The sequence below is a fragment of the Tachypleus tridentatus genome, chromosome 6 (assembly GCF_004210375.1).
Source record: "Tachypleus tridentatus isolate NWPU-2018 chromosome 6, ASM421037v1, whole genome shotgun sequence".
NCBI classification, from domain to species: Eukaryota; Metazoa; Arthropoda; class Merostomata; order Xiphosura; family Limulidae; genus Tachypleus; species Tachypleus tridentatus.
The window spans coordinates 46,191,522-46,218,506 of NC_134830.1; the positions used below are offsets into that span (position 1 = coordinate 46,191,522).

The 26,985-nt window shown below is 31.6% G+C and overlaps 1 protein-coding gene across 9 annotated transcripts in view; it reads right to left on the bottom strand.

The window, feature by feature from the left end:
• The window catches only part of LOC143252388 (striatin-3-like), an 83,066-nt gene that overhangs the window by 51,941 nt on the left and 4,140 nt on the right, over positions 1-26,985 (bottom strand). For 7 of the 9 annotated variants that reach the window (XM_076504410.1, XM_076504404.1, XM_076504406.1 and 4 more), the window contains exons 2-4: positions 2,253-2,356; positions 1,161-1,243; positions 134-203 (exon numbers count right to left, since the gene is read on the bottom strand). In XM_076504410.1, coding sequence (XP_076360525.1) covers positions 134-203; positions 1,161-1,243; positions 2,253-2,356 — 257 coding nt within the window. The remainder of the gene's footprint in view (positions 1-133; positions 204-1,160; positions 1,244-2,252; positions 2,357-26,985) is intronic. The other 2 variants (XM_076504408.1, XM_076504407.1) reach the window with 1 other exon arrangement.

Here is a 26,985-nt window from a genome sequence, read left to right on the forward strand (position 1 = left end):
ATTAGTCAAATCTTTCACATTTGCTGCTCGTACTACTATGTCTGTCATCAACGGTTCAATCATACAAGTACACTAGAACTATGTCGTTTCAGTAAAAGTGTTTCTTAAAGTATCCTGAATGCAGGATACTTACTGCCTAAGAAGGTGTCTACCTTGCTTCCATGAAAGTGTGCTATTAAATGTTTCGCCGTCAACAGGTTCATCTGCAAAACAATCCATCAGAAGCAAAATAAGACAAAGAATAAAATTAATGATCTCTCTAGTTACTATCAAAAACTACCTGTAACCTTATGAAAAAATAATTATTACACAAAATAAAATAAAACAAAGAAACAATTTTATGTAATCCAATTAATCACACGAGAAAAAAAAATCAGCATCTAATAAAAGTTATGCTTCATATCTGAAACATAAATTATACAAGTTAACTCATGAGCTAATTCAACTTCTTTGAATTTACAAAAAACTTTAACAAAATTTGGAAAAATGTATACAAAAAGGTGTATATAGCACCATAAAAAAAAAATCTCAGTTTTGTCAAACACTGCTGCCTTTAAAACTTAGTATGGATTATATGGAATAATCCACAATTTTTTTTGCATCTTTTTTTGAAATGAAAATTATAAACTTTTGATGAGCTTGAATCTATACTTAAGGTTAGAAATAAAATAATCATCCATATCTCCAGAACACAAACTTATTAGTTTACTGTTTTGTTATTACAGCTTAGACAGGAGCTATCAATTTCCCACCAGTTCACTAATCCAGTTGAATCATAACATGGGTTATAGCACCTAATCTTTATCAGTTCTTATGATACTTGCTAGAAATGTCCACATTAAAAGATATGCCAAACTTTAAAGAAATAAATAACAGAATAAGAATCATTCTTAATTGCCTTCTTGTACTATAATATTTCTCCTTAAAATTGGGTTTAATCATAGCACAATCAGCTATTTTATAATAATCAAACTATCATGTACCATTAAGCAAAAACACTTCTTGCTAGCGATTCAAATAACTCTTTATTATTAACAAACAAAATTTCTAACAAATTTCTGCAGTCATTATTAAACTTACTGTAATAAAGGAATACTTTAAAGAGATGCATACATAAACCATTTGTTAAATAGAAAACAATTCATACAAAGCCAGCTAACCTTTTGTTAAATCTTCATAAACTGACCCCTTTAAGTCCACTGTACTAAGCTCTGTTCCATATTTGAGCTTATGAAATTTTGCCCTGCAATAACAAAGTATAATACATACAGATGGTTACAATTATATTATATATTAGATGCATTGGCAAACATAAGGTATTCAGTCAAAAATATACATCTAGTCACAGTCAAACACTTTATATTTAAAAGATTTATGTCATTTCTTATCAATTATTATTTATCTAAAGGAACAGGTACCAACTGCTATTTTTCTAAATCACAGGGAGCCACTGGTCAAGCAAATGTACACTGCTCAGCATAGAAATTTTTCCAATGAGATAGGCAGATATATTTTAATTTCAGTCAATAAATTTACATAAAATTACATGTAGGATAGTCTAGACTAATAGCCTTTCAAAAATACTCAATACGTTTTGTAACAGAATGAACACTTGCACTGTTGTAAACTGCTGTAGACCTACATTACAAATGGCATTCAAACCTCCAACAATACTAGAATCAAAGTCAACATACCTGCATAATACCACTTAGTATGTAGAAGAGCTAATAAAGATCCAAACATTTCACAAAAACACATTGACCAATTCCACTCTGTCTTGGAGAGAGAGGGGGGGGGGAGAAAAATCGCTCTACACACTTCACAACAACTTTATGTTTATAATCTAGCTTTGAATGTACAAGAAAAGCTTGACACCAGCTTAGAAGTTTCTAGGTCTATTTTAACAGCATGTACCATCTAGCTAACATACAAATTACTCCATTAAAAAATATGCTTCACAACAATATAATACAGCTAAAATATCTTGGTCTCTTCCCAAAGAATTTGATACAAAGTTACTATTGCATATGTAAAACCTTCTTTCAATAATTTATTTTTAGAAACTTAGATACACAGTGGATAAACTTAAATAAACATTCAAAGAGGAATTTCAATTGGCTGGAGATTTCTATATACATTACCTCTTTCTCAGATAATGTATTTGCTTAAATTAGTTATTATACCATACATATACATAATAATATAAAACAAAATATGTAAAAAATACCAAAGAACATGGAAAGGAAACATGCCTTTCTTGCTTTAGGGCATACTCTAACATTTTTATTCTTCTAATTAGATCATTTTTTAGATTTTCCTGTCCTTTTCTTTCTCCTTGAAGAAAGGCTATCCTTGCCTACAAAAGAACAAGAAAAATTACAAAATTCAATTTATACCAGTAAAACATTGATGTCCAGTTCAATAAATCTGATACTAAAGATTTAGTAACATTACAAAAGTAGCATACTAGTAATGATAGGTATCACATCACTGAGATCTATACTAAAATTTCATACAGTATTCCATTCCAAATTATGCATGTAATGTACAAGTTTATCCCCATATTTTAATAAGGCTTGACTTATTTTTCAAGTTTCACTTAATTCTATATTCAGAAAGTATTGTTTTTTCTACTGCAGTGATAACCGTTTTATACAAGATTCTTGAATGCTGAATTATATCAGATGCATCTCTAACTTACAAAATACATTAAGCTTAAAAAAAAACTCAAACTCTTAGCATTTTTTTAAACAACCAAAATCTTCAAACTTTCACTGCTAAAATCAAACAAATATCTTTTATTTCTATGTCCAAAAACAGACTGCTATCATTCAGAAACCACTGCTACTCTGTTCTAGTTACAGTATACAATGTACTGTTAATAGTGAAAAAAAATAGAGAAAATCTAAAGTATGAACTCAACAAAGTTACTCTAACCTTACTTCTCAGTTATCTATCCTGAAAACAGTTAGGAGTAAGTTGTGTGAAAATAACAGTTACCTTGTTATCATAAAAACAAAGAGTAGGTATAGTGTTATAAAACTTATAAAGTATAATTATCATCCATTTATACAAGAAAATGTTACCACAAGGTTTTAATATACTGTTCACTAATGATTTAATATATAATGAATTGAGCAAAAGTGTGTGTGCAAAATCTTTAATTAATTTTTGGTAATTAAATTTAACAGCAAGCTACAATTTAACTATATCAAATCAGGAAAATAAAGATAATTCTTTATTTAGTTGTCTCTCTGCTGAAACAATATCACTGAAAACATAAATCACCTAAGGAACTTAAAACTACTACTACTACTACTGTTGCAATTTAGATCAAAGTCTCTCAAAGCATAGCAGTAACAAATTGGTACACATATGCACATTCACATGTATTAACAGAAGAAAATGCAGTTCTAAAAAAAAAAAAGTTGAATTAAATCTCCTCTGAGATTCTTTTCTTTTGTCATTGTATTCCTACTGTACATTCACACTAACTCTGAAATGACCAAGTGTTGAATTTTAAGAGAAGACAGAAAAATACATTCAAATTTCCTAAAATGGACATTTTATTTCTAAAAACTGGGGTGATTAGAGATTCAATTTCCCAGGTATTGAATACATTTTACTCTTCCTTCTTTGAACTCCCAATTTTTCACAGTATTTTTTTTTTCCTTTTTGAGTACTGTGTTTCAATTTTCAAACACTTATGTATCTCAACATAAAGCACAATGAAACACTGTAGTTTCATTATAACCTGCAAAAGATCTGTCTTTTATCAATGATTTGAATTATATCAAATTTCTTTTAGTGCACATACTGAATGATCTTTAGGCCACTGTTTTTCAAACTGTGTTGCAACACAATAGTAGGTTATGGTAATTTGCTAGTAGAGCCATGAGAATATCCCCATACAAAAAATAATTAACATTTAAAACATATTATATATATATATTTAACATGGCAACACAGGTGTTACGCAAATTAAGCTAAATGGATTATGGTGTCATCTATGATAAAAAATTTAGGGAGCCACTGCTCTAAGCTTAAATCTTCATGCAAAAAATATGTAGGAGGTGTGTAAGATAGGCGTTTTGACATGATAGATCATATTAAGCTGTCAAATAGAAGATATATTTATTTAAAGAGACAGGTTTATTAGTTTCATGGGGATCTGGAAACTACGAAAACACAAACATATTTTAAATAAGACAAACAACTAAACAGGTTGAACAACATGCAATAACAATACTTTATAAAGGGTTATATAATAATTCCTAGTTATAACAATAGGAGGTGAATACTAATACCATAGCTGGAACACAACTAGAGATGAACAATTAAATCAATTTGATATAACTAATTACATGTCAATAACAATGATTAGTGTCACATAATGCGAATCAATTAATCAGAATTATTATTAAAATGAGTTAATGGGACAAAAATGAACTAATTTTCTATTATTGAATTTCTCATTATTCCAAGAATCCAAGTCCAGTGAGATTAATTGATTAGTAAATTCCACTAATTCAACAGCTGTAGTATATATGATAGAAAGAAAGCATATTTAAGTGCTTGCATACAAACATAACACACAATATCTATTGTTATAACTTAAAAAAGCAAACCAAAACAAAAATAAGTTAAACAAAAAATGCTGCACTAATTTAAAAGATCCCAGAGTAAAAGCTATAATGTGGGATTATAAGATGTACCATACGTTTTGGAGATGACTTCAGAAGTAGGACCCACAATGCAGTGGACTTCAGAAGTAGGACCCACAATGCAGTGGACTTCAGAAGTAGGACCCACAATGCAGTGGGTATACACCATCTACTGCAGCCTTAACTTCAATTTGCCAGACTCACATAGGAAATAAAGAGTAGCAATAAATATAGAATTAGAAATAGAAATTAAAAGAGCAAGATGTGGGTGCTCAAGCCCACAACATCCCACATCTATATCAAACACCTTTCACTGGACCAAGTACTAGTGTCATGACAATATAGAAGATAAATAATAAAACAAAACTTCTACATTATAAAGAATAGAAAACAGGTTCATTTACCTGCACATCATGATAGTTTTACATGCCTTTAGTCCTTTGTATGGTTATTATGAAGGACCTTTCTGCCATTGCTTCCCTATTTCAGAAGCAGTTACAAATGACACCAAAACATTGTCTAGGGATACCAGTTCTTTCAAACCCACTATACATGTAGAAAAATTAAAGAACATATTTTTTGCACCACTACCAATAACATTTATTTTTCAAAGATTTAGCCAGGAGTGTTATGTCATCTTGTGATTTAAAGGCAATTGGCATGACAAAATGTCCATTATCCATACAATCAATGATAATGCAAGTATAAAAGAAGGTAATAAATGAGAATTAATGGAAAGTCTTTGCCATCTTGTAGCATATTATTAAAGCTACAAAGAAATAATTTTATACAGTTTAAATTTGCAGTAATTCAATACATGTCCACCTATAATTTTTAAATGTCTTCCCAAAATTCTCAAGATGAAAAAGCAACTATAGACATAACCCTCCCATTCTTGATACCAAATATTATATTTTGCGTAAACTAGAAAACATGAGTAATACTAAGTAGAATAAAACATTAAATTAAATGTAATTTTGATAACTGTAGTATTTATTAAAATATAGTTTATAATGAATCCTAGTTAGATAAAACTGAGTACTGTTTTGAATCAAAACAGATCTATACAAAGCTGTAAGTAAGAAATCCAAACAACAGTTCAGCAACATCTAAAGTAATAAAGTTCCCTCTTCTATTCTCTTAAATTTTACGGATAATATTTCATTTTGACCTGACCTTTGAATATTTTCTCCATTTTAAAACAACTTGTTAAACATTTTTAAAAAAAGAAGATCTATTATATTTTAATTTTATACTTTTAATTTAAGTACATGACTTTTATAATGATTAAAACTTAACAATTCCCTTAACCTACACAAAAGAAACTTGACTTCTTACACCAAAACTAATAATACTAATAATTAAAAAAAGATGGCAGCTGAGAGAGCAGTCTCTAAAGATTAAGTAAATGCTATGACACCAAACTGTTTGGTTTCCATAAATTTCCTGTAAATTTATATTAAAATGTACTTTGTTATTAATTTAAATTATGTACAGCTCCATTAAAACTTGTTAACACAGCTTCTTTAAATCAATACATAAGAAAAGAATGTTAAGTCACCAGCCAGAAATTTTACACAGACTCAGCTTTGTTGGCATCAAGCACATGCAAACTAAGCAAAATATACAAAAGCTGCAAGTCTGTTTATTTTGTTTTTTGGTGTTAAAGTTCCTGTTTGCCAACACAAAGTTAACTTTTCCTTCGTGTAAGCCCATTCCTTCCCTCATATTAATGGTTACAAAAAACATCACAGAAACCTTTCTTTATTTCATGGCATACAATTGCACTAAGATTTATGAAGTTGTACCAACCTATTTCTAAAATACAGCTGTTAACCTAAACTACAAAACAGGCACTGTATCCTCTTTTTTTTTTTTAATACATCAATGTTTAATGATTTAAATATTTATGTAGTCAATGTTATTATTCATATATTATGTAAAGTACATTTACTCTCATAACTTCAAACCACTGTTTATAATAAATAATGTAATAGCTTTATTACTACAACTTGATTTTTGATAACCCCATTGAAAGCTATTTATCATATTATAAATAATTAAAAACAAAAGTATATATAAGTTTACTACAATAACACATGTACCTGTGCTATACATGGCATATGGTTTATGAAAGTTAACAAATCATTTATGAGATTTGTCAACTCATTTTACAGAAAAGCAATAAAGTAACACACAACTTAAAAACATCTTACTTAAAAGTGTGTGTCTTGCAAGTATTTATAAACAATGTGTGAAAACAAAACCATTAAATGGTGAATGGAATTGAAAAATGAAATATAATTGTAAAATTAATGTTTTACCAGTTATGAACATCAAAAAGTTTCTATTTTTCTCCTAAATATGTTAGCAATAACTGAAAGTATACAGACTGTATCTATACTACATTTAATGAAAGCAGAAACTGGAGAAATCACATCAGTACCTTTACTGGCCATCCCTATTGACTAAATTATATTTAGTTGTAGCTATGAAATCTTTGCATTTTAAAACAAAACTTCTTGGCACATCCTAAACCATTCTTCATTGATTAAACCATATTTGACTAGGTCCAAAGCCAAGGAAATATTAAAGAGCAAACAAACTCACAAACAACACTACCTTAAAATATAATTTCTTCCCTGTATGTTATAAAACCAAAATACAACTTGTTTTACAAATTCATCTTTTTAACAATCATTATAATTACCTATATTCATCACATTTTGTCATATAGACCATTCTGCTCAAACCATTTATATGACTCTTCATGAGATGTATTATGAAAAATTATGGTCAAGATTTTATATCAGATTTAAAAAATCTCTTAAAAACACTATACTCATTCAGATAGGAAATTCATCCACTTCTTAAAGTTTTGATGCTCACAAAAAGCAACTAGTTATTATTACCAAAATATGAAAAAAAGGTGTCCCAAGTTGTATATGATTAGACATTGGCAATGTCATTAAAAACAAAATATTCTACACATCATGAGAATATCTAGATACGAATTAGCAAGACTGTCCTCAACCTCAGATTTTTAAATTCTTTTAATAAACATTTTATACAAGTTTTTGTATTTAAACGTTTTCAACCTGTATAAAAGTAAATGTAATGTGAAAGATTTGGTGGTTTACCAGAGTACATAAAGTAAGTGACTTTAAGTATATGGATCTATCGCTTTTACATAATTTAGCTCCCAAACTGTAATTTCATAGCTATACCACTGTATAACAGTAAACAATCAACAAATAATTACTTTCAAATGTAAGTATTATAAAACATAACTAAGTATTTTTTGTCTATATTAAAACAGGTAATTCTACCATTTACTACAAAAACACCTAACAGTAACTTTAGATCTGAAAGATTCTAACAACTGATTCAGCTGTCTGTCCTGCCAGACCAAGTGTTCAGAACCAGCATCAATGTGATGTGTGCAAAATTGTTATAGCTGTTCTAACTGCCAGAAGCTACATTGTGAAACACGGAGGATGGCAACAAGACTGAATGACTACCTTTTCCAATCTATGCCATGGGTCTTGTGTACCTTGACAATTCAGATACTGTATGTTAACCATGTGCAAAAGCCCTAATAAACCTAAGAACAACAGTGAGATGTGACTAACTCTTAGCAGGCTAAGTAACTGGTACAATGACACAGGAATGGTCTTCAATCCTGATTAAGCAACAGCCATGTTTTGCACATTCAACAACAAACATGCTAAGAACAAACCATCACCATATTTTACAAGCAATGCTATCTTTATGAAAGCAATACTAAAGTATCAGATAGTAATCTTTGACAAACAGTTCAATTTCATCAGCCACATTAACACTATAATAACCACAGCTACAAAAAAAAGACATCAATGCACTGTAAAACAGTAGAATGTCATTTGCTTATGTTGTACCAAAGTCTTATCAGCTCCATAATGAATTATGAAATACCAAAATCAGTACAAGTACCAAAAAACTAGGCAGGATAAGAAGATACAAAAAATCTGTTTAATATGGTCAGAGAGTATACTTCAGCTATCCCCATCAAAGTCCTATTACACCTCAAGGCCTCAGCAGCACTGCATGGCACTAACAGGGCTTAAAAGCAAATTTCTTCACTAGGATCTTGTAGTATAAAGAAAGATCATGCATTCAACTATCAAACCACTTTCATTTTTCAACTGCGATAATCAAATGTCACGATGACCTCCACAGGAGACAGCCTTAAAAAGACTTGTGCCACAGAACCACAACTACAATAATAACTCACCACCAGATCTCAGATGCTCTCACATGGAAAAAGTATGTATCCTACTGAAATATGTTGAATCAGTCTAGACAGGAAATCTAGAGTTTAGTCAAAGGGTAAAGCATAAAAACCTATCAGCACCTATTTAAAGACCACAGTGAACATTCACCTATCATAGCCACCTATGTTTCCTACACTACAGACAGTGAGAGAGAGATGGTTGGATATTCATTGCTTTGAGACAACATTCTCCATAAAGCTGATGGAGTATTTAAGTTTCTGAAAAGGATGGAACTACAAACCATAAATCTCAAAACACAAATCCTGCCCAACTGTACTGGCAGAACAGTGACCTCCTCTGCACTATGAAAGCAAAATCAGCAACCTTGGTAGGTGTCTTTATCAGTATTCTGTCACTGTAGGGTGTGGCTAGGATAAATGAAGGATGAAGAATTTAAAAACAGTATACTTGTAAAGCAAGAAAAAAAAATAGTGGTAACATAAGTAAACGAACTTCTACAAATGATTAGTGTACTTCCCAGAAATGAAACCTTTTACTAAAACTTCTTCCATTCAACAAAATCGATTTTGACAGGGGCTTAATTTACAAATTACACCCAATTCACAGCTTTAAATTGCTAGGGAAATAGTTCAGTTTTAAAAATTTTCATTTTCTAAATACTGAACTGCAATTTATTTTCTTGTTAACTGTAACTTAACTTTATACTACGCTATACTGACATCAATATATTTGTGCTGCAGCTTGTGTACTAGTAAAGCAATACTTCACTTACATTACGTTAATTAGAAAAGTGGTGGATAGATCACGTTAATAAATTAGTTGAAGCTTTTTTGTGTTGATATATGGCAGACAATATGTTGTTAAGGTACCAACAGAACTGAAATTTAACTAAATGAATCCGTCTTAAAAACAGATGTTTTGTTTAGTTGCGTCAGAACAACAGAAGAATTATCAGAGTAGACGTAACTCCGTAAACAACCAACATCTGGGATACTGGGGCAGCTATAGTTGTAGTGGGACTGGCAGGTCGGTAACCGCTTGCACAGCACAAGGAAACGAAAGCGACTAAATGGACTATTGAACAAACTGTAATACTTCACTTCCAACTGCGTGTTAATTTCGCGACGCTAACCTTGACATACTTTTTCCTGATCAAATATCGGGTATTATTTTTCTATGTAATAAACTATTTTTGACATCAGACTATGAAGAGAGGGTGAAAAAGTTGAGTAAATATGATATCCGTCTAGACTCTAGAAATTAGGTAAAATAAACAAAAAAAAAAAGAGAAGAAGAGAGAGAGAGCTAAACATAGGTTTAAATGGATCAGGTGGGTAACATTATACTAGTTATTTGCTACACAAACCAACGCAGACAAATATTATTTGATACGAAGACACAATATGAAAGTATGACCAAAATGTGATGCGTGTCTTATTTCACAACTGGATCCCCCCCCCCAGTGGAAAATTTGAGATTTAAATATTTCTTAATATACTATCCCATTCATATTTATTAATATTAATTCACTTTGCAACTTCTATAGTTTTGGTTTCTATGGTTGCTTTACTAATAAATAACAACTCGCATTTCATAAAGTAAAGCAAACAGAAACTATAAAAAGCATCTGTTTACGTCACATACTATACACTTGAGACAGTTCTATAATACGACATATCGAATGAAGACAACTAAAATGAAAACTGTTTTTGCTTCAGACACAAATAACATGGAAAAACAAAAAGTGAGTATGCAAATAAGTCTCCACAACACAAAACATTTTTAAATATATTATAAAACTATCGTTTTAATTTAAAATACAAAATATAGTTATAACCAATGAGAACAAACCGATATTCCGTAAAATTTCCGCCAGAATATACGATGTTCCATAAATGATGTCATAATTACGAGAAGTTTGACACGATTTTTCAAAAGATTAGAAAGTTTAAACTGTGAGTAACAATAGCACAGGTCTCATGTCTACCATAACATAACATGTAATATGACAACGTGAATGAAAATTAAGCCTACTCGAGTAATTGTTTTTACATTCAATTTGCGAAACATTGGTGGCCAGGTGGGTCAAGGCGTTCGATTCGTAATCCGAGGGTCGTAGGTTCGAATCCCCGTCTCACCAAACATGCTCGCCCCTTTCAGCCGTGGGTACGTTATAATGTTACGGTCAATCCACTATTCGTTGGTAAAAGAGTAGCCCAAATGTTGGCAATGGATGGTGATGACTAGCTGCCTTCCCTCTAGTCTTACACTGCTAATTAGAGACGGCTAACACAGATAGCCCTCGAGTAGCTTTGCGCGAAATTAAAAAAAAAAAAGAAGAACTATTTGATAGTACCCCGATTCTCTGGTTGATGCCTTGACAAATTAAAATACAAAACCATGACTGATATCATACTGGAACACCAAATATTCCCCGCCTATAGGCTCGAGCTTTGAATATTTTACGCACCTAGTGACGAATTTGCAAATTCATCATTTATAACTATTCCAAACTTGTAGACGTCATTACTGCAACACAAAAAGTGTAGCTATACACTTACCGCAATAGAGTAGCTACCAAAGTACAATGACAAACAACCCCCAGGAGACTAGGTAACTTATTTAAAATGTGATCAAAATAATGTGAACAAACAACCTCACATCAACCAATGGCATAAATCAAACAAACATCGACATATAATGGTGGCAGCAGAAAACAAGAGCAACAAACCTGGTATGTAAGTGCTAGATGTCAAAATCGATTTTGGTAAACAAACCACCCATGTTCAACATTTCACTCTCAAAGTGATAAGGCAGTCAACTAATTTTTTTTGTTCTTCTTAAAAAAAAATGTTCTTACCAAATACAATGTTATGTTACTGAAGGTTTTATTTCATACTAGCTGGAGTATCCATCCCCTGGACAGAAGTTATGTAAATTCATGATTAATGAAAGGTTATCTTAGGACATGAAAAGTTGCGTAGTTCATGGACATGCAACAGACAGTACACTTATGTTTATACAGATACGTTATACGTTACAGTCGACTGATAATGTTCTATTTACCAATTCTACACAGATAGGGAAAGAGAGAGAGAGAAAAAAAGCATTAGAAAGTTTAAGATGCATTTATTATTATTATTATTATTAATGCTTAATTTTGTTATAATAACAATTTAAATTGTTTTGTCATTCTTTTGTGGCGAAACACATTACAAACTGGACTATAGTTTCAGTTACCTTGCATCTAACCCAGTCGTCAAAATTTATGCAAGTTTAACCTGGCGACATTAAATCTTGGAGTAGCACCCAAAATAATTTAGCTTAGTAATTGAAGACGTGGATTCACATCAGCATAACTCTTAACAACTAATGCACTATCATCCTGGTTTTATTTTCTGTAAGTTTAGTCGTCTCTAAATAAACTAAAATTGAAGATCCCATGATTCTTATAGTTTCCTGAGGGTTTGTTTGTATGTCTGGCTGTAATTAAGCACATGAACCTAGACAATTGGTTCTGTGCTTTGCCCACCACTGATATCGAAACCCGGTTTCTTGCGGTATGAGTCCGCAGACATGCCGCTGTGTCACTGGTGGGGAGACATTTCCTGAGGGAGAGGAGGACATTTAAACCTATTAAAAGATCTCTGCCACGTTACCTCACCTTACCTCAGTGCATTAGAAATAAGAGTTCGACATGGCACTATAACCAAGAGACATTTAAACCTCTCTAGCAAAGAAACCTCACGCGAGAGAAAGTTAAATTTTCCACCTGGAAGTAACGCAAAAAGAAAATAAACGTGGCAAAAACCCTATTTACAGCTGACATTCATTTTACTTTGTGTGTCGTTATATACACCATACAATTCATGTTTAGTTTTGTACTTGTTTCTGGTTCCTTTTACTACTTTAATGTGCAAGGCTCTGTTTCGGTAACAGTATATGTGCTTCAACTCAATTACAAACACTGCTAATCCAGCACAAAGCCACTGTTCCACATACATACCCTGACAATAACACGCGTTTAAATCCGACAAAATTTTATGTAAATCTGCTCCACACTAAACAAGACTGCAGCTCACGAGCACGCGAAACCTGTCGAAAACACTGGCTTATTAGAACAACCATATATAGTTCTCTTTGAATAAAACAATTTTAAATAATCTACGGTCACTTACCAACTAAAAACACTTAACCAATTGTAATTTATCTCTATCTAGAACAAAGTATTTAATGTTGACTCAACAAAGACTTATTTCGTCTGAAATCTAAGCTTTTGATCACCGAGTAGATTTTTGAGGAATTTCTACCAAATTTGGCGATAAAGTTAAAGAGAAAACACACGACCTTTACTCTCTACATAATATGATAGACTATTTCGGTCAAAATGTCGCCACAGTGATTTCGTCAGGTCTAGTAGCACAAGCACTGATGTGAAAATGTACGCCTCTGGGCTGTTTGCTGTGTAATGATGATGATGATTCGTGAAACTTAAACAAAGTTCATTGTGGAGTTTTTGTTTGTTTTACCCGGGAAACACAAGAGAACTTATAACTCGAGTTGTTTTTAAAACAAGGCCTAACTGTTGAAACTTAAGTCACTAATACCAGTTCTACGCAGATTGAACACTAACGCGAATTCTCTATGTAACGATAAAACATTGTTACACGCGTGGATTTCTGATAACAAGCTCGCTAAGTATCAGTGAATCAGCAACTGATATATAATAATAATACCGTATTTTCTTGAACACAATGTACACCTTCTTACCTCCAAATATTGACCGAAATACTGACTGCGCATTATATTCGTGGTCATTCAATTTTGTTGGGTATTTTACTAGAAGCTACCACCGAAAATCATTGAAAGTTTTAAAAATATGTTGCATATACAATGTTATGGATATCGAACCCTGATTTCAGACAATGTTCTGCTACTAGTTGGTAGGCTTATTTGTTACAACTTGTCAGTTGGTTCATTAAATTTCTTAAACTCCGTTAATTAAACACTTCTGAAAAGATCGTAACAGAATTATTAATATTTATCAAAAATACTATTAGAAATTATATTTCATCTTTCTTTTCTGTACAAAAAACTGTCTTTTTGTTGTTAATTGTAAAGCTTCACAATAAGACTGGGTCACTGACGACTTTCGATAAATAACTTACCATTTTAAGCTTTAATTTTAACACTTCAATTTGTGTATGTTTTCGTCTACACGTTGAATTTCAATCACTTCCATGTAACCTGAAGCCTTCAAATTAAAAATGTATGAGCAATAATGATGGAGAATGACAAAACTGTATAATATTCGCAGATAAAATTGGAACCAACAAGTATTCCATGATGACGAGAAACTCACTTGAAATGAGAATGTACTCTAAAGACAGCTGGTATGGGTATTAAAACTTTGAGTTGGAATAAAATGTATAGCAACATTTTGACCTTCTTAGATCATCTTTAGGTTAACAAAGAGAGTTATATAACGGTATAACAAATACAAAGGAATTCCTATATATCTTCTATAAAAGCCCTACTTGTATAAGAACTCAAATCAAAATTTTACCAATACATAGAAATTCCTTTACACCTTGTATAAGATTCCCTACTAATATAAAAACTCGAACCAAAATTTTATCAATACAAAGGAATACCATTATACCTATATTAATTAATAATCTAACACCTAACTGCAACGTCCCTACAGTCTCATACCCGTTTACATTTTTGTTTGTGTTTTCTTATAGCAAAGCCACATCGGGCTATCTACTGAGTTCATCGAGGGGAATTGAGCCCCTGATTTTAACGTTGTAAATCTGTAGATCTGTACTAGCGGGGGGACTACACTTTCGTTCCTAAGACCACCAACGGTCAGTCGCAAACTTTATTAACCTGATGATGACCTAAGGTCAAAACGTTGTTACGTACTTGATTTTAATTAAAGTTTTAATACCTATGCCAGCCGTTTTAGAATACATGTAGTAAATATCTTAATAAATCGATTATTGCAGAGCTGCTTGCGAGAAAATAAAGCAATCACTGAAAGCAAAGATTCAAACAATCCCGCAAAACACTGAAGAAAATTTTACTAAAACAGAGATTAATTAAAATAAAAAATGTCAGTTACTTCTTTCTTTGTGAACCTGACGATGACCGAAGAAGGTCGAAACGTTGTTCGCTTCTCTACTTAAAAAAATTTCTAAACCCAAACGGGTATATAACCTCAGCCTGTATCAAGCATTACAGTACGTTTAAGCTAATTACTTCATGTTGAAAAGCTTGTTAACACTGAACATCAGTGAACAGGATTTTGAAAATAAAAAGAAATCCAGAATAAGCTTTAATATAATATATATTATTTCCCAGCCTTAAAAGGGTGAAAATATGACACTTTTCAAATGTCATGTTGGATCATATGATGGCAATAACAGACCACGACGTATACAAGAGTCAGATGCAGTATAAATAACAAAAACTTTCACTTTTTTTTTTCACACTATGTAATAAAATATTTTACCTTATAAAGGAAAATACGAGTAAATTAAATTAAATTAAAAACGCCAAGACGTCACTTATATCTTAAAGCTAAGTCAAAGGAGTTTTCCATGGTTTTGACATCCATGTCCCTTCCCCCTTTAATATATAGTTTATTGCGTTCGCCCGTCGGATTTCAATAAGAAGATAGAGTTAAATGACGAATTGTAATACACAGACAACTATTAAAATGCTACATGTACATTTAATAATTACTTGTTACTTTCATTAAACAAATATATATATATAAAACGTTTACTTTTCATTATTGCACTATTAATTACCGTAATCACTCGCTCCCTCAAGAGATAATCTACCTCAGGGAGAGAAGACCCCCCATACCTTAGCAAATGCCAAGCTTGGTTATAACAGGCTAAAGTTATGCATTAAAATTCATAAGTTTTAATTACTGGTTTTCTTGTACCGTATTCTCTCTATATCTTCTATTATAAAACAGACTAGAAATGGAGAGTACGAGATTTTATCTCGGAGAGATAATGGCGACTAATATGTCTGTTTTGATAAAAGTCAAACAACCCTGCATAACACTTTCTTCTCAAAGCACTAAAGTAGAGAAACACGAATTACATGATCTTATTTTAAACCATGGAAGTTTATATTAATAGTTCTATTTTTGTAAACACACATGATAAGTTTGTTGTTTCTGTATTCTTAAAGTATTTTATATTATCGACTTAGGGCATGTTTTGTATTACGTTTACAACGAAAATTATCAAAATGATTTGGTAGTATTGAAAACTTTTGAAACATTGAAATTTTCAACCTAAACCGTATATTCTCCAAACGTGTACTAAACTGGCCAGGTCAGAGACCATTAATTTTCAATTATTAGAAGAAATTACAAGCATCTGCTAAACAGTTTTCTTGAGCAGCTCGACTCAAATAACAGAACTGAATGTCACTCTTATAACGTATCCACGGTATAAAAGCGTAGAGCGTGTTCAACAGCATCACTTAATGAACTGTAGCCCAGATATGTACTCCCAGTCCTTGTTTTTGAAGAAAAAACTGATGTATTTACCATTTAGTAGTACCTGTAAGATCCAATTCAATACACAAATTGAACATCTATTTTGAAAAATAAATAATCAAACAAAACTTATAAAATGTATTTTAATAAGTTTTTATGCATATTGAAGTGGCCATAAGAAAAGTTTTTTCAAATTTTGCACAAAGCTACACCAGTGCTATCTGCACTAGCCATCCCTAATTTACCAGTGTAAGACTAGAGGGAAGGCAGCTAGTCATCACCACCCATCGACAACTCTTGGGCTACTCTTTTACCAACAAATAATAAGATTGACCATCACATTATAATGCCCCCTCGGCTGAAAGGGCGAGTATGTTTGGTGTGAAGGGGATTCGAACACGCGATCCTCGGGTTACGAGTTGAGTGCCTTAACCACCTGGCCATGCCGGGCCCCTTAAGAAAATGGCCGAGATATTTTAGACTTCAGCCAAATCGTTATTAGTTTTATACCTTAGGTCAATGTAAGTGCATTAGGTGGGCATTTTTCAACATTTATAACTGTGTTGAATATCAACTAACTTAAACTGTACAAGTATCAGAACCACATACAGAAATGCAAGCACGCACATAAGATAACCATTAACCCAATAAGATGCACAATTTAGTTTCAAATATAAGCCATTAAAACCTCCGTGACAACAATTTACCACTCTTCTGTCATTGGTATGAGTGAAAAGTATTCTTAATGCATATTAGCACAGGACAAACAAAGTATGAAATATCTTTTGGAAGAGTTACAAAGCGTAAGAATTATGTTTTATGAATTTCACGCTAAGCTAGTCTAGGGCTATCTGCACTAGATATCCTCAACTTCAAAAATTTACTACTGGGAAAGACAGTTAGCTAGTTAACATCACCTATGGTAAACTATTACAAATGAAAAGTGGGATTCACCATCACTTTATAACGCCTTCACGGCTGAAAAGATGAGACACTTGATGATGATATTGGGACTCGTGACCCATAGCTTGATAGTTGAGTCCACTTTAATGAGGTAGCTATGTTTATATTGCTGAGAGCAACAAATTTATTTGTCCAATTTTTCAGGTCATTTTGCTCCATTATTTAGACAGTTGAAATTTATAACAAGATTTAAATGGAATATAAGAAAAAGAAAAATATACAGGCAGTACAAGCATATTCCTGAAGAATATGTAAAAAAATAATAAAAAATAGCTATTCAAGTATAAAAAAGAAGAAAAACTTAAGTATGTTTTTGCATTTCACACAAAGCTACAAGAGCGCTATCTGGACTAGTAGTCCCTAATTTAGCAGTGCAAAACTTGAGCTACTATTTTACCAATGAATAGTGGGATTAACCATAACATTATAACACCCCATGACTGAAAAGACAAGCATGTTTGGTGCGACTGGGATTCGAGCCTGCAACCCTCAGATTATGAGTTAAATGCCTTAACAACCTGACCATGCCAGGCCAAAAACTTAAGTAAATGGCTTTAATCACATTTCATAGTGAGCAACCTCACGTGTCAATGAACTAAATACAGTTGATTAAAAAATAGTAATCTCATCCTGTAATGAAAGAGACCATTGTGCAGATAGATTTTTAAAGGTTCTACTTTATTTATAGTTGAACATTTCTCCCTCATCAGTTAATAAGTTATACTAGACCTAAAATTTCTGATAAATTTTATGTAAAATATTTTTAATTTATCCTTTGTTTTTCTTCACATTTTTATTAGTTTGTCAATTTTTAATTTGAAAGCAGAGGTGTACATAAAAATACAAGCACTTCATACCTGTAAAAAAATTAGTTAAATAGCAAATTCATGATTCTAACACACTCAATCCTTACTTGCAGATATTTATGACACTAATAAATGTTTTAGTAATCTTGTACATATCTGTTCAATAGAGTATCCAGGTGGTAGTTATATCTTTGATCAGTTATCAGGATCAAGTACCTTTGACAAGACTGGTTGCATTTACAAGTGATGAAACTGACTCTGCTGTAATGTTCCACATACAAAATGGTACAAATGTGCCCGGGTATGAAACTTATGAGCATGGCCAAAATCATGCATCTGGTCGCATCCAACAAACCAGTGCTTTTTGCTTGAACCATAGTACAATACATCACAGCATACCATGCACGAGATGTTGGTATGTTAATGATCACAGATGATACCCTTAGAATGCTGACATCCTAGTATAGGCACCATTAACTTATGAAGGAAATAATAATATAAGACTTAAACAGAATGCTTGAATTTATTTTACTGACTGCTGAAATATTATGATCTACGTTTTGACTCATGGATGTGAAAGCAGACTAATGCACCATCCGAATCAATAACCATGGCTTGAACACATACCTATACAATTCTTCTGTGGTTACGTTTAGACATACTGCTACCCATTCCAACAAACTAATATTAGGGGGAAATCTGAATTCCACAGAAAAAAAAGAGCACATTTGCAATGTAGTACATTATTTCACTGTTTAAGTAAGTAATAGTTATACAGAGGTGTTGGCAAGTGTCAGAAGCAATGGATGTCATCCTTAAAATGGTGATATTCTGAGCCAATAATTGCTGTATGTTCTGAAGCAGCTGAAACCTATGACAACCTTACAAAGTTCTTTAAAATAGTCCACTAACTGTCAAGGGATCCTACAACAGGAAATATGTGGCTAAACACAATATCTAAACCTTCTGTTATGTTTTGGTTCTAGTTGACATTAGTTTCCATTCAACTTGTGTTACACTTTATACTTCTTCTGAGGTTGAGGTATGAGAAAATAAAACAGGAAACACAAAATTAACTTTTTTTTAAATTTTTTATACAGATGATACTAAATAAAAACAATATCCCAAATTCTGAACACAAAAGGAAGGTTAGAAACAGCCAGTATCACTCAAGCTAAGGTTATTGTTGAAGATCCTTCATAATTCCTCTAGAAAACAGAGGTTGTAGGTGAATGTAACAGTTGAAAGATAATAAACAATGAAACTATTGATATCTCAAATACAGGTACTTCTAAACAAATACGAGATTAGAAGATAAACCTCCAAATTTTTCAAAGGTCAACAGAAATAGTTTTAGAATCCTCTTTATTGAAAGAGATATAGGCTTATCACTAATCTACATTCTTTTATTGCATTCATAACAGTGATCTCATTACAAAAATGTTTAAGTGTCCCACCACACTGTTTGATAGCTTGCCTAACTTCTAATCTAGTGCTCAATGTTTGAGTTTTGTGTTTGAGATTATATACCTACAGCCATACACCTGTATAATTCTTCTGTGGTAAAGCAAGTAGGGTTCTTTATACTGCCACTTATTCCAACAAATAAATAATAGGAAATACCAAAGAATAAAAGACCCACATATGATGTAGTACATTATTTCCCTTTTTAACAGCAAGTAGTTGTACAATGTGTTGATGTTAGTAGTTGTAGAGATCCTACTGACAAATCAAACTGCTGTATACTAACTCAATACATAACTTCATAATTCTTGTTGGGAACATTCCAGAGGTTGAACACAAGAATGAACACTGAAGGCTAATGAACTATGGGACCCTAACAAGTTTAATACTGTGTGAATTTTAATTTAAATGTTAAACTTTAAAAAATTTAAAGTGCAATATGTAAAAAGAAGACTAAATATGTGAAGTTACAAATGATCCTCTGAATTCTTCATGCACTGATAAATAAGAATCAAAAGCTAATAACAGTCTTTACTACTACCAGCCTGGTTGGCTAAAAATAACCTACCCTACAGGTATGTTGTTAACTCTGTCCGACTTGAAACACAGAGATCCCACACAAAAGTCATCAGAAAAGATCTTATAAAACAGATGGATGCACTTTCAGATTTCAATAAAGGCCAGTACTATTATGATCTGTTATTAATGTCTCAAGGAGTAAAAATATTACTTGTTGAATGCTATTGTTGTGAACTTTGTGTGAATTCAAATTTCAGTTTAATGCAGAAGATTAGTTATTTCTACTAAAAAGTTAAAATATATATATCTCATAAGTTAAAAAAAATTACATACAGTAATTTTTAGTCAGTACAATGAAAGTTGGTGGGAAACGTACTAAAATATCTTATAAACCAAATAGTACTGCTAAATAGATGTTTTAGGTGGTAGGTTCAAAACTTTGGCAAACCCAGTCATTATTAATGCAAACAGAACTAGTGATCTTCTATGTTTCAAAGAAATGCATAACTCAAGTTTATACACAAGTTTCTACAATCTAACATACAAGGATAATAGCAACTATTCCAATACTACTCTTACACGTTTTTAACAAACCACAAACCAAGTAGTAGTATTTTCAAATTCAACTTTCATATTTTCTTTTCCAACCTTAATCAGAACTCAGCAACATCAGTATAACCAAATATACCATGAAAAATCAAAACCATATGTATGAAATCAAGTGTATATTCAGGAAACTGTATATTAGTAAAATAGTAAATGAATTTACAATAAAATTCAAGTTAAAACTAGTTTCTCCATCACGACTGAATACGTCAGCTCTGGTCTACCCAACAGATTGGATTTCTGTTTCTACTCTTGACCAAATACCAGACTCAAAAATAAAAGAAAGGAAGTTTATAGAACTAAATAACTGAAACTAGTGCAAAAGTTATTTCCATTTACATAACCAACAAATACTCTTATCACTTAAGGAAGAGCTTTTTCTCTCTATCCACTTTAAACACAAATTAAATTCCCTTTTGTTTTTTTCTTGCAATTCCACATCCTTCAGCTTTTTCTCACAGCTGCCTCATTAGTCTACTGTTTAACCTTCCAACATTAACTTGATGAAGATTTGCACTAACATTCTGAAAACAAATCAAACTACAACACATAGATATAGCTTATTCCACCAACAAAAATGAAAGCAGTATTTCATAGACCAAGCTGCTAAATATTAAAAATCAGTACACAGTTCCTTCCATGTGTGTCTGAAAAACTTGGAGCTAGAAACCCAAGAACTGCTAGTGAAAAATGGTTTCAACCTTTAATTTTAGTAAATTAGCAATTGGTCAAATAACATTAAGTGACTGAAAAGTAAAAATCTAGTCTTTGATTACTGCAGCTGCTACAGACAGGAAACCATTATAAAGTTCAGTTTTAATAACTGAAGATTAGTTGGGTCTGCATAAAGTTTCCACACACACACACACACACACACAAAATAAGGCCACATTTAATATCAACCATTTTCCATTTTAAGATGGTTATATTGTACATGTACATATTTTTACATACGAGTAAACTTGTGTTCATTTTATAAGCATTTGTATTCACTTATTGCAAATCACAACACCACTGCCATTACAACATCACTCACTAAAACTTGGGACACAATACTTGTCCAGATATAAAACCTACTCTCAATTATCAAAAAAATAACTTTGAAATCCAATCTATCATTCAGTTTATCACTTACAACTAAATTATAACAATTTTAAGGAACTACACACCTCATAAGTAACCTTGAAAAAAGTCCAATCTGATGGATAAGACAAGACTTTATACAGTGCTGAAATGTATGTGTACGATATTTTGAAATATCGTTTACTCAACAATCTTTCTATTATAATATATACAAATATATCTGAAAAAAAACATTATTTACAATTACCTTTGAGTCCATTATAGATGTAAAAATCTTATATACACACACACAAACGTACTCTATTACATAAAGAAGAGAGATAGAAAGAGAAAACCAAGTGGTATGTAAGACACTAAAAATCACAGTTTGACTTGCAATTTAAAAAAATTTGATGTGGGGGTGTATTTTTAAATACAAAATTTCATTGCCAAAAACCTGATTTAAATTGCCAGTAAGAATTACATTTAAGAATTTATTTTCTTAAGTGAAAATTTGATTATTTACAGTGCAGGAGAAGCATTAGAAATTGAAATGGTACAGAAACATTCCAAAAATCCTTTATCTGTTACAATAATTAAGATTAATGTAGGACTTGCACTATGTGAGACAGTCCACCCCCTATTAATCAAATGCAATTAGGAAACCTAATTCATTAAAGTGTTTAATTATTAAGTAGCATATATCCAAGTCTAATAACATACACAGACTGGAGCTAACACCTTTGCCAACAATTAGTTTAGTAATTGTATACAGTTACACTCACTGTACATGGGTTTAAACATTTACATGAACCCACCATCGGGTCCATGTTTTGGGAGATACCACAGCACAAGAGCTGAAAAAACTTTTCAGTTTTTATGTAAACCAGAATAAAACTGGCAAGTTTTAACATATTTCTAATAGTTTAACTGTTACACCTTTTAGCTAAAAAACAAGAAAAATGCCCAGCCATGAACAAAAGAGGCATATTTCATTTACCATTTAAGCTACTAAAACTATACATTATGTTCATTGATCAAACAATAATTTTGGTTGTAATATTAAAATGTTTATCTGCTGTTACAACTGAACTTACATTACAAATATAAATGGATGTTTGTTAGTTCTTTAAATTTCTTTTCAGCCATCACAATTTTTAAGGAATAGCTTCTACTACAGCTGTAGCAATAAGAGTAACATAACTTTATTTATACCTATTCATATGCCTAGAAAGTGTTAATTACACGTTATACTTTTTTTTTTTATTAATAATATTTCACCTTAATATTATCATTAAATGTCATGTTTAAACAAAAGTATTTAATAAGAATGAATACCTAAATAAAACAAGCCACGGACTGGACCTTTAAAGAATGGGAGTTTTTATTTAGTTAATATGACGACTACAGAACTATGTTGATGTGATGATTATGTAACTACTATGCTTTTAAATGTTCTTCCATCAACTTTACTTAGAATATCAGCTAGGAAATGTTTGGAAGTTTGTACAGAATGGGTGTTAATCATGAACTAATTAAAACAAAACAAAAGAGTGTTAAAACAGATAAGCTACTGGACCTGATAATATTTAGCTTAGTGTTAAAAAAGTAGTTAAACAACAGTTTTTCTAGACTTTTTTTTTTTTGGTAGGTTAGACCACGGGCAGGTGCTAAATGATTGGAGGGTTGCTAATGTTACTCCAGTTGTTAACATAACATTTAAGGACAAATGTGGCCTGCTGGACCATCCAGTCTATTTTATCCACTAAACTGACAATACAAAAACAAAAGACTCAAAATCACCCTTACTCCAATATTTATCAAGGCCTCCCAATAATTCCCTTAAATTTGCTGTATCCACCACATCTAAAGGAGATACATTCCAAAAGCCAATAATCATGTTAGAAAAATAAAACTACCTTAGCTGAAGATGACTCCTACTCTGTCAAAATTTGTGTGCTCCTAGTTCTACCATTCTCACCACTATGTATGAAAAAAGATGATACATCAACACTGTCAATTCCCTTAAAAATCTTAAATACCTCAATAAGGATAAACTTTTTTTTAAAAGTGTAAACTATTTAAGATATCTTAAATAACCTTTCCAATCAAGCTACAATTGCAAAAACCCTCCTCCAGTCCCTTTCCAACAATTCAATGTCTCTTCTTAGATAAGAAGCCAAAGGCTGAACACAATATTCCAAACGTGGCTTAACCAGCAACTTAAACAAAGAAACAACTTCTTTAGACTTGTATTCAATATTTCTGCAGATACAATTTAAAATCTTATTTGCCCTACCACTAGCAACAGTACACTGCTTGGATGGCTTAAGAAGATGATTACCCATTATGTCAAGATCCTTTTCTTTAAGAACACTGTTAAGGTTATTCCTATCCAAAGTATACTTATAATTCAAATTATGATAACCCAAATGCATTATCTTACATTTATTATAATTGAAACTATCTCCCATCTATATGCCAAACTCAATAAATGATCTAAATCCTTTTGTAAAGTAGTAGCATCCACACAGCCAGTAACACTCAAGACTTAACACCATCAGGAAGTTTAAGTAATTTATTGAACATTCCTTCATTTAAGTCATTGGTGTAATTCATAAAAGCAAATGCCTTAAAACTGAACTCTGAGCTACCCTATTTGTGTCACTAATCCAACTGAACTCCATTTACAACAACATTCTTCTTTCTTCCATCTAGCCACTGTTCTATTCAATAAGCCAACTTATTCCCCTTATTTAAATTGAGTTTTTAACTATCCCTTCATATGGTGCCTTTTCAATATTTCCTGAAAATCCAGATATAACAAATCTGTGCCATTATCCTCAAGTATATAGACAATAACCCCTTCAAAAGAAAATTTCAAAAGATTAGCAAGACAAGATTGTCCCCTAGAGAAACCATATTAGCTATTCAATAAAATTTTTAACTCTGAAAAATGACTTTTAAAAGCACCTTTTAAGAGACTTGCAAAAACTCTTTCCACCACTGATGTAAGACTAATAGGCTTATAACTACAGTAAAAGTCTCTTACCTCCCTTGAAAAAAAGTGAAGAAATAGTATAAGCCAAGTTCTAGTTTCCTAACACCTACCTAATGTTTGAAAACTCTAAAAGAGAATTAATAAAAAAAAGGTAGCAAATAGTTCAAATATGCAATCTTTAACCTCTTTCAAAAAACCTTGGAGACATTTTATGTGGCTCAAAAACCTTATCATTGTTTAACCTTCCCAATTAGTGTTCATAACAAGCTCAGAATTAATGTGATAATCTTGTTTGATTTTATTTCCAACTAGCAAATGTTTGGAATTTCCAATATAAAACTTTCATGACTAAAAATTGAAGTGTAGAATTTAGCAACACAGTCATCATGAGTCTTGTTTTCATTCCTCAAAAGATCTTACTCCCATTCTAACATTTTGCTTACTCTTAAGGTTTTATAAAAACATTTCTGCTAATTTTAGCTAACATTTTTGTTTTTCTGTTTGATCAATTCTCTTGATTTTCTACAACCCTATAGATCTCCCATCATACAATGGTTAAACTTCTTAAACTTGTAATACTTTTGGTTAATTTCATTTTTCATACCCTTTGTGAACCAGCCTTTTTAATTTCTTTTTATTTGCAGCCACACATTTTCTATAACAAAAGTATCTATCTAGAATATCTGACTTTATATTAAACATTTTTTCATACATTTGATCAAATAAGTATATTCCATTACTTCAGATGACTAATTCACAAAAATAACTTTTATTGCATTATTTTTTTAAAATTTGTAACCAAAGTCTCATTATTCTTGATTTTCATATGCAATAAGACATTAAGCCTAATAGAACAATGTTTACTTGATCCACATGTTCCCAATCTCCAACCTCTCAACAACTTCTACACGAGAAGTTAACAATAAATATAAAATAGCATTGTTACCTGAACAATTAATCTACTTGATGATAAAAGTGTAAAGGAACAGATGATAACACCCACTTGTATAAACTATGAAGCTAAGAAATTTAGCATGCCAAAGAAATCAAGTTGCAAACTAAAAAACTGGAGCTAAGACCTTCCAGATCAATATTCAAAAAAGTTTGTCAGAAGAAAAAAGATACTGGTTATGATTAAAATGAAAAGCTTATAAATAATATGTACTTGCAAGAAGTAAAATCAAACATCATTTATGTAAAAACAGCTTGAAATCAGAAAAGAACATTACTTTAAATGCTAAATCAATTTCAAGAATATGTGAAGCAAATTATTAAATCAAAACTAAATCAGGCACCTGAGAGCTTTGGAAATGAAACAGAAATAACAGAGCAATAGTTGTATTATTTATATATATATATCCACACTGGAGGAGTTTTGTATTAATCAAATTACATGCTCTCCTTCTTTCAGTTTGTAACCCCTTGCAACAATTTGTCAGTGCACGGTCCAGGTAGCACTGTGCCATCCCTAATTCAAAACCACTGACCACAGAGAAATAACTGACAAGTAGAAACCACTTTTAATTTATAACTACTGCATATATCTTTTTCAAATACTTTCATTTATTTCTAGCACCAAGCACCTAATGTAAATGAGATAATTTTAATACAATTAATTCTACTAATATTTTATGCTTGAGGGATTTAGTACCAGAGTTGGCACAAACTTAATTTTTTTCCCTTCATTTACCTCCTCAAGGTTCTTCTAGTAACAATGCTCAATTCAATTTGAATTAAATAATATAGAACCTCTCCATATACTTCTATGTTTGCTTCATTTTCATATTTTCACACTTTTTCCTCTACTCTTCTAGTGACCACTGTTCCCTCACTTTATATATTTCACTGAATGTATCATTCCAGTATTTTATACCAAGGTATGCATCTCACCAGCTGCGTTTCTACTTTCTCACTGGAAATAAATGGTTATGGGTGATAAAGACTAAGCACTGTGAATTCTTTTTTCTTTTAAATGAGCCACACAGCAAGGTACATAATTTAAAACAGAGAGCCATAAAAGCCAGAAATAAAAGATGAGACATATTAAAGGACAAGAGGTAAAAAAGATTAGCCAGTTTAATGTAAATACATCATTAGGGCC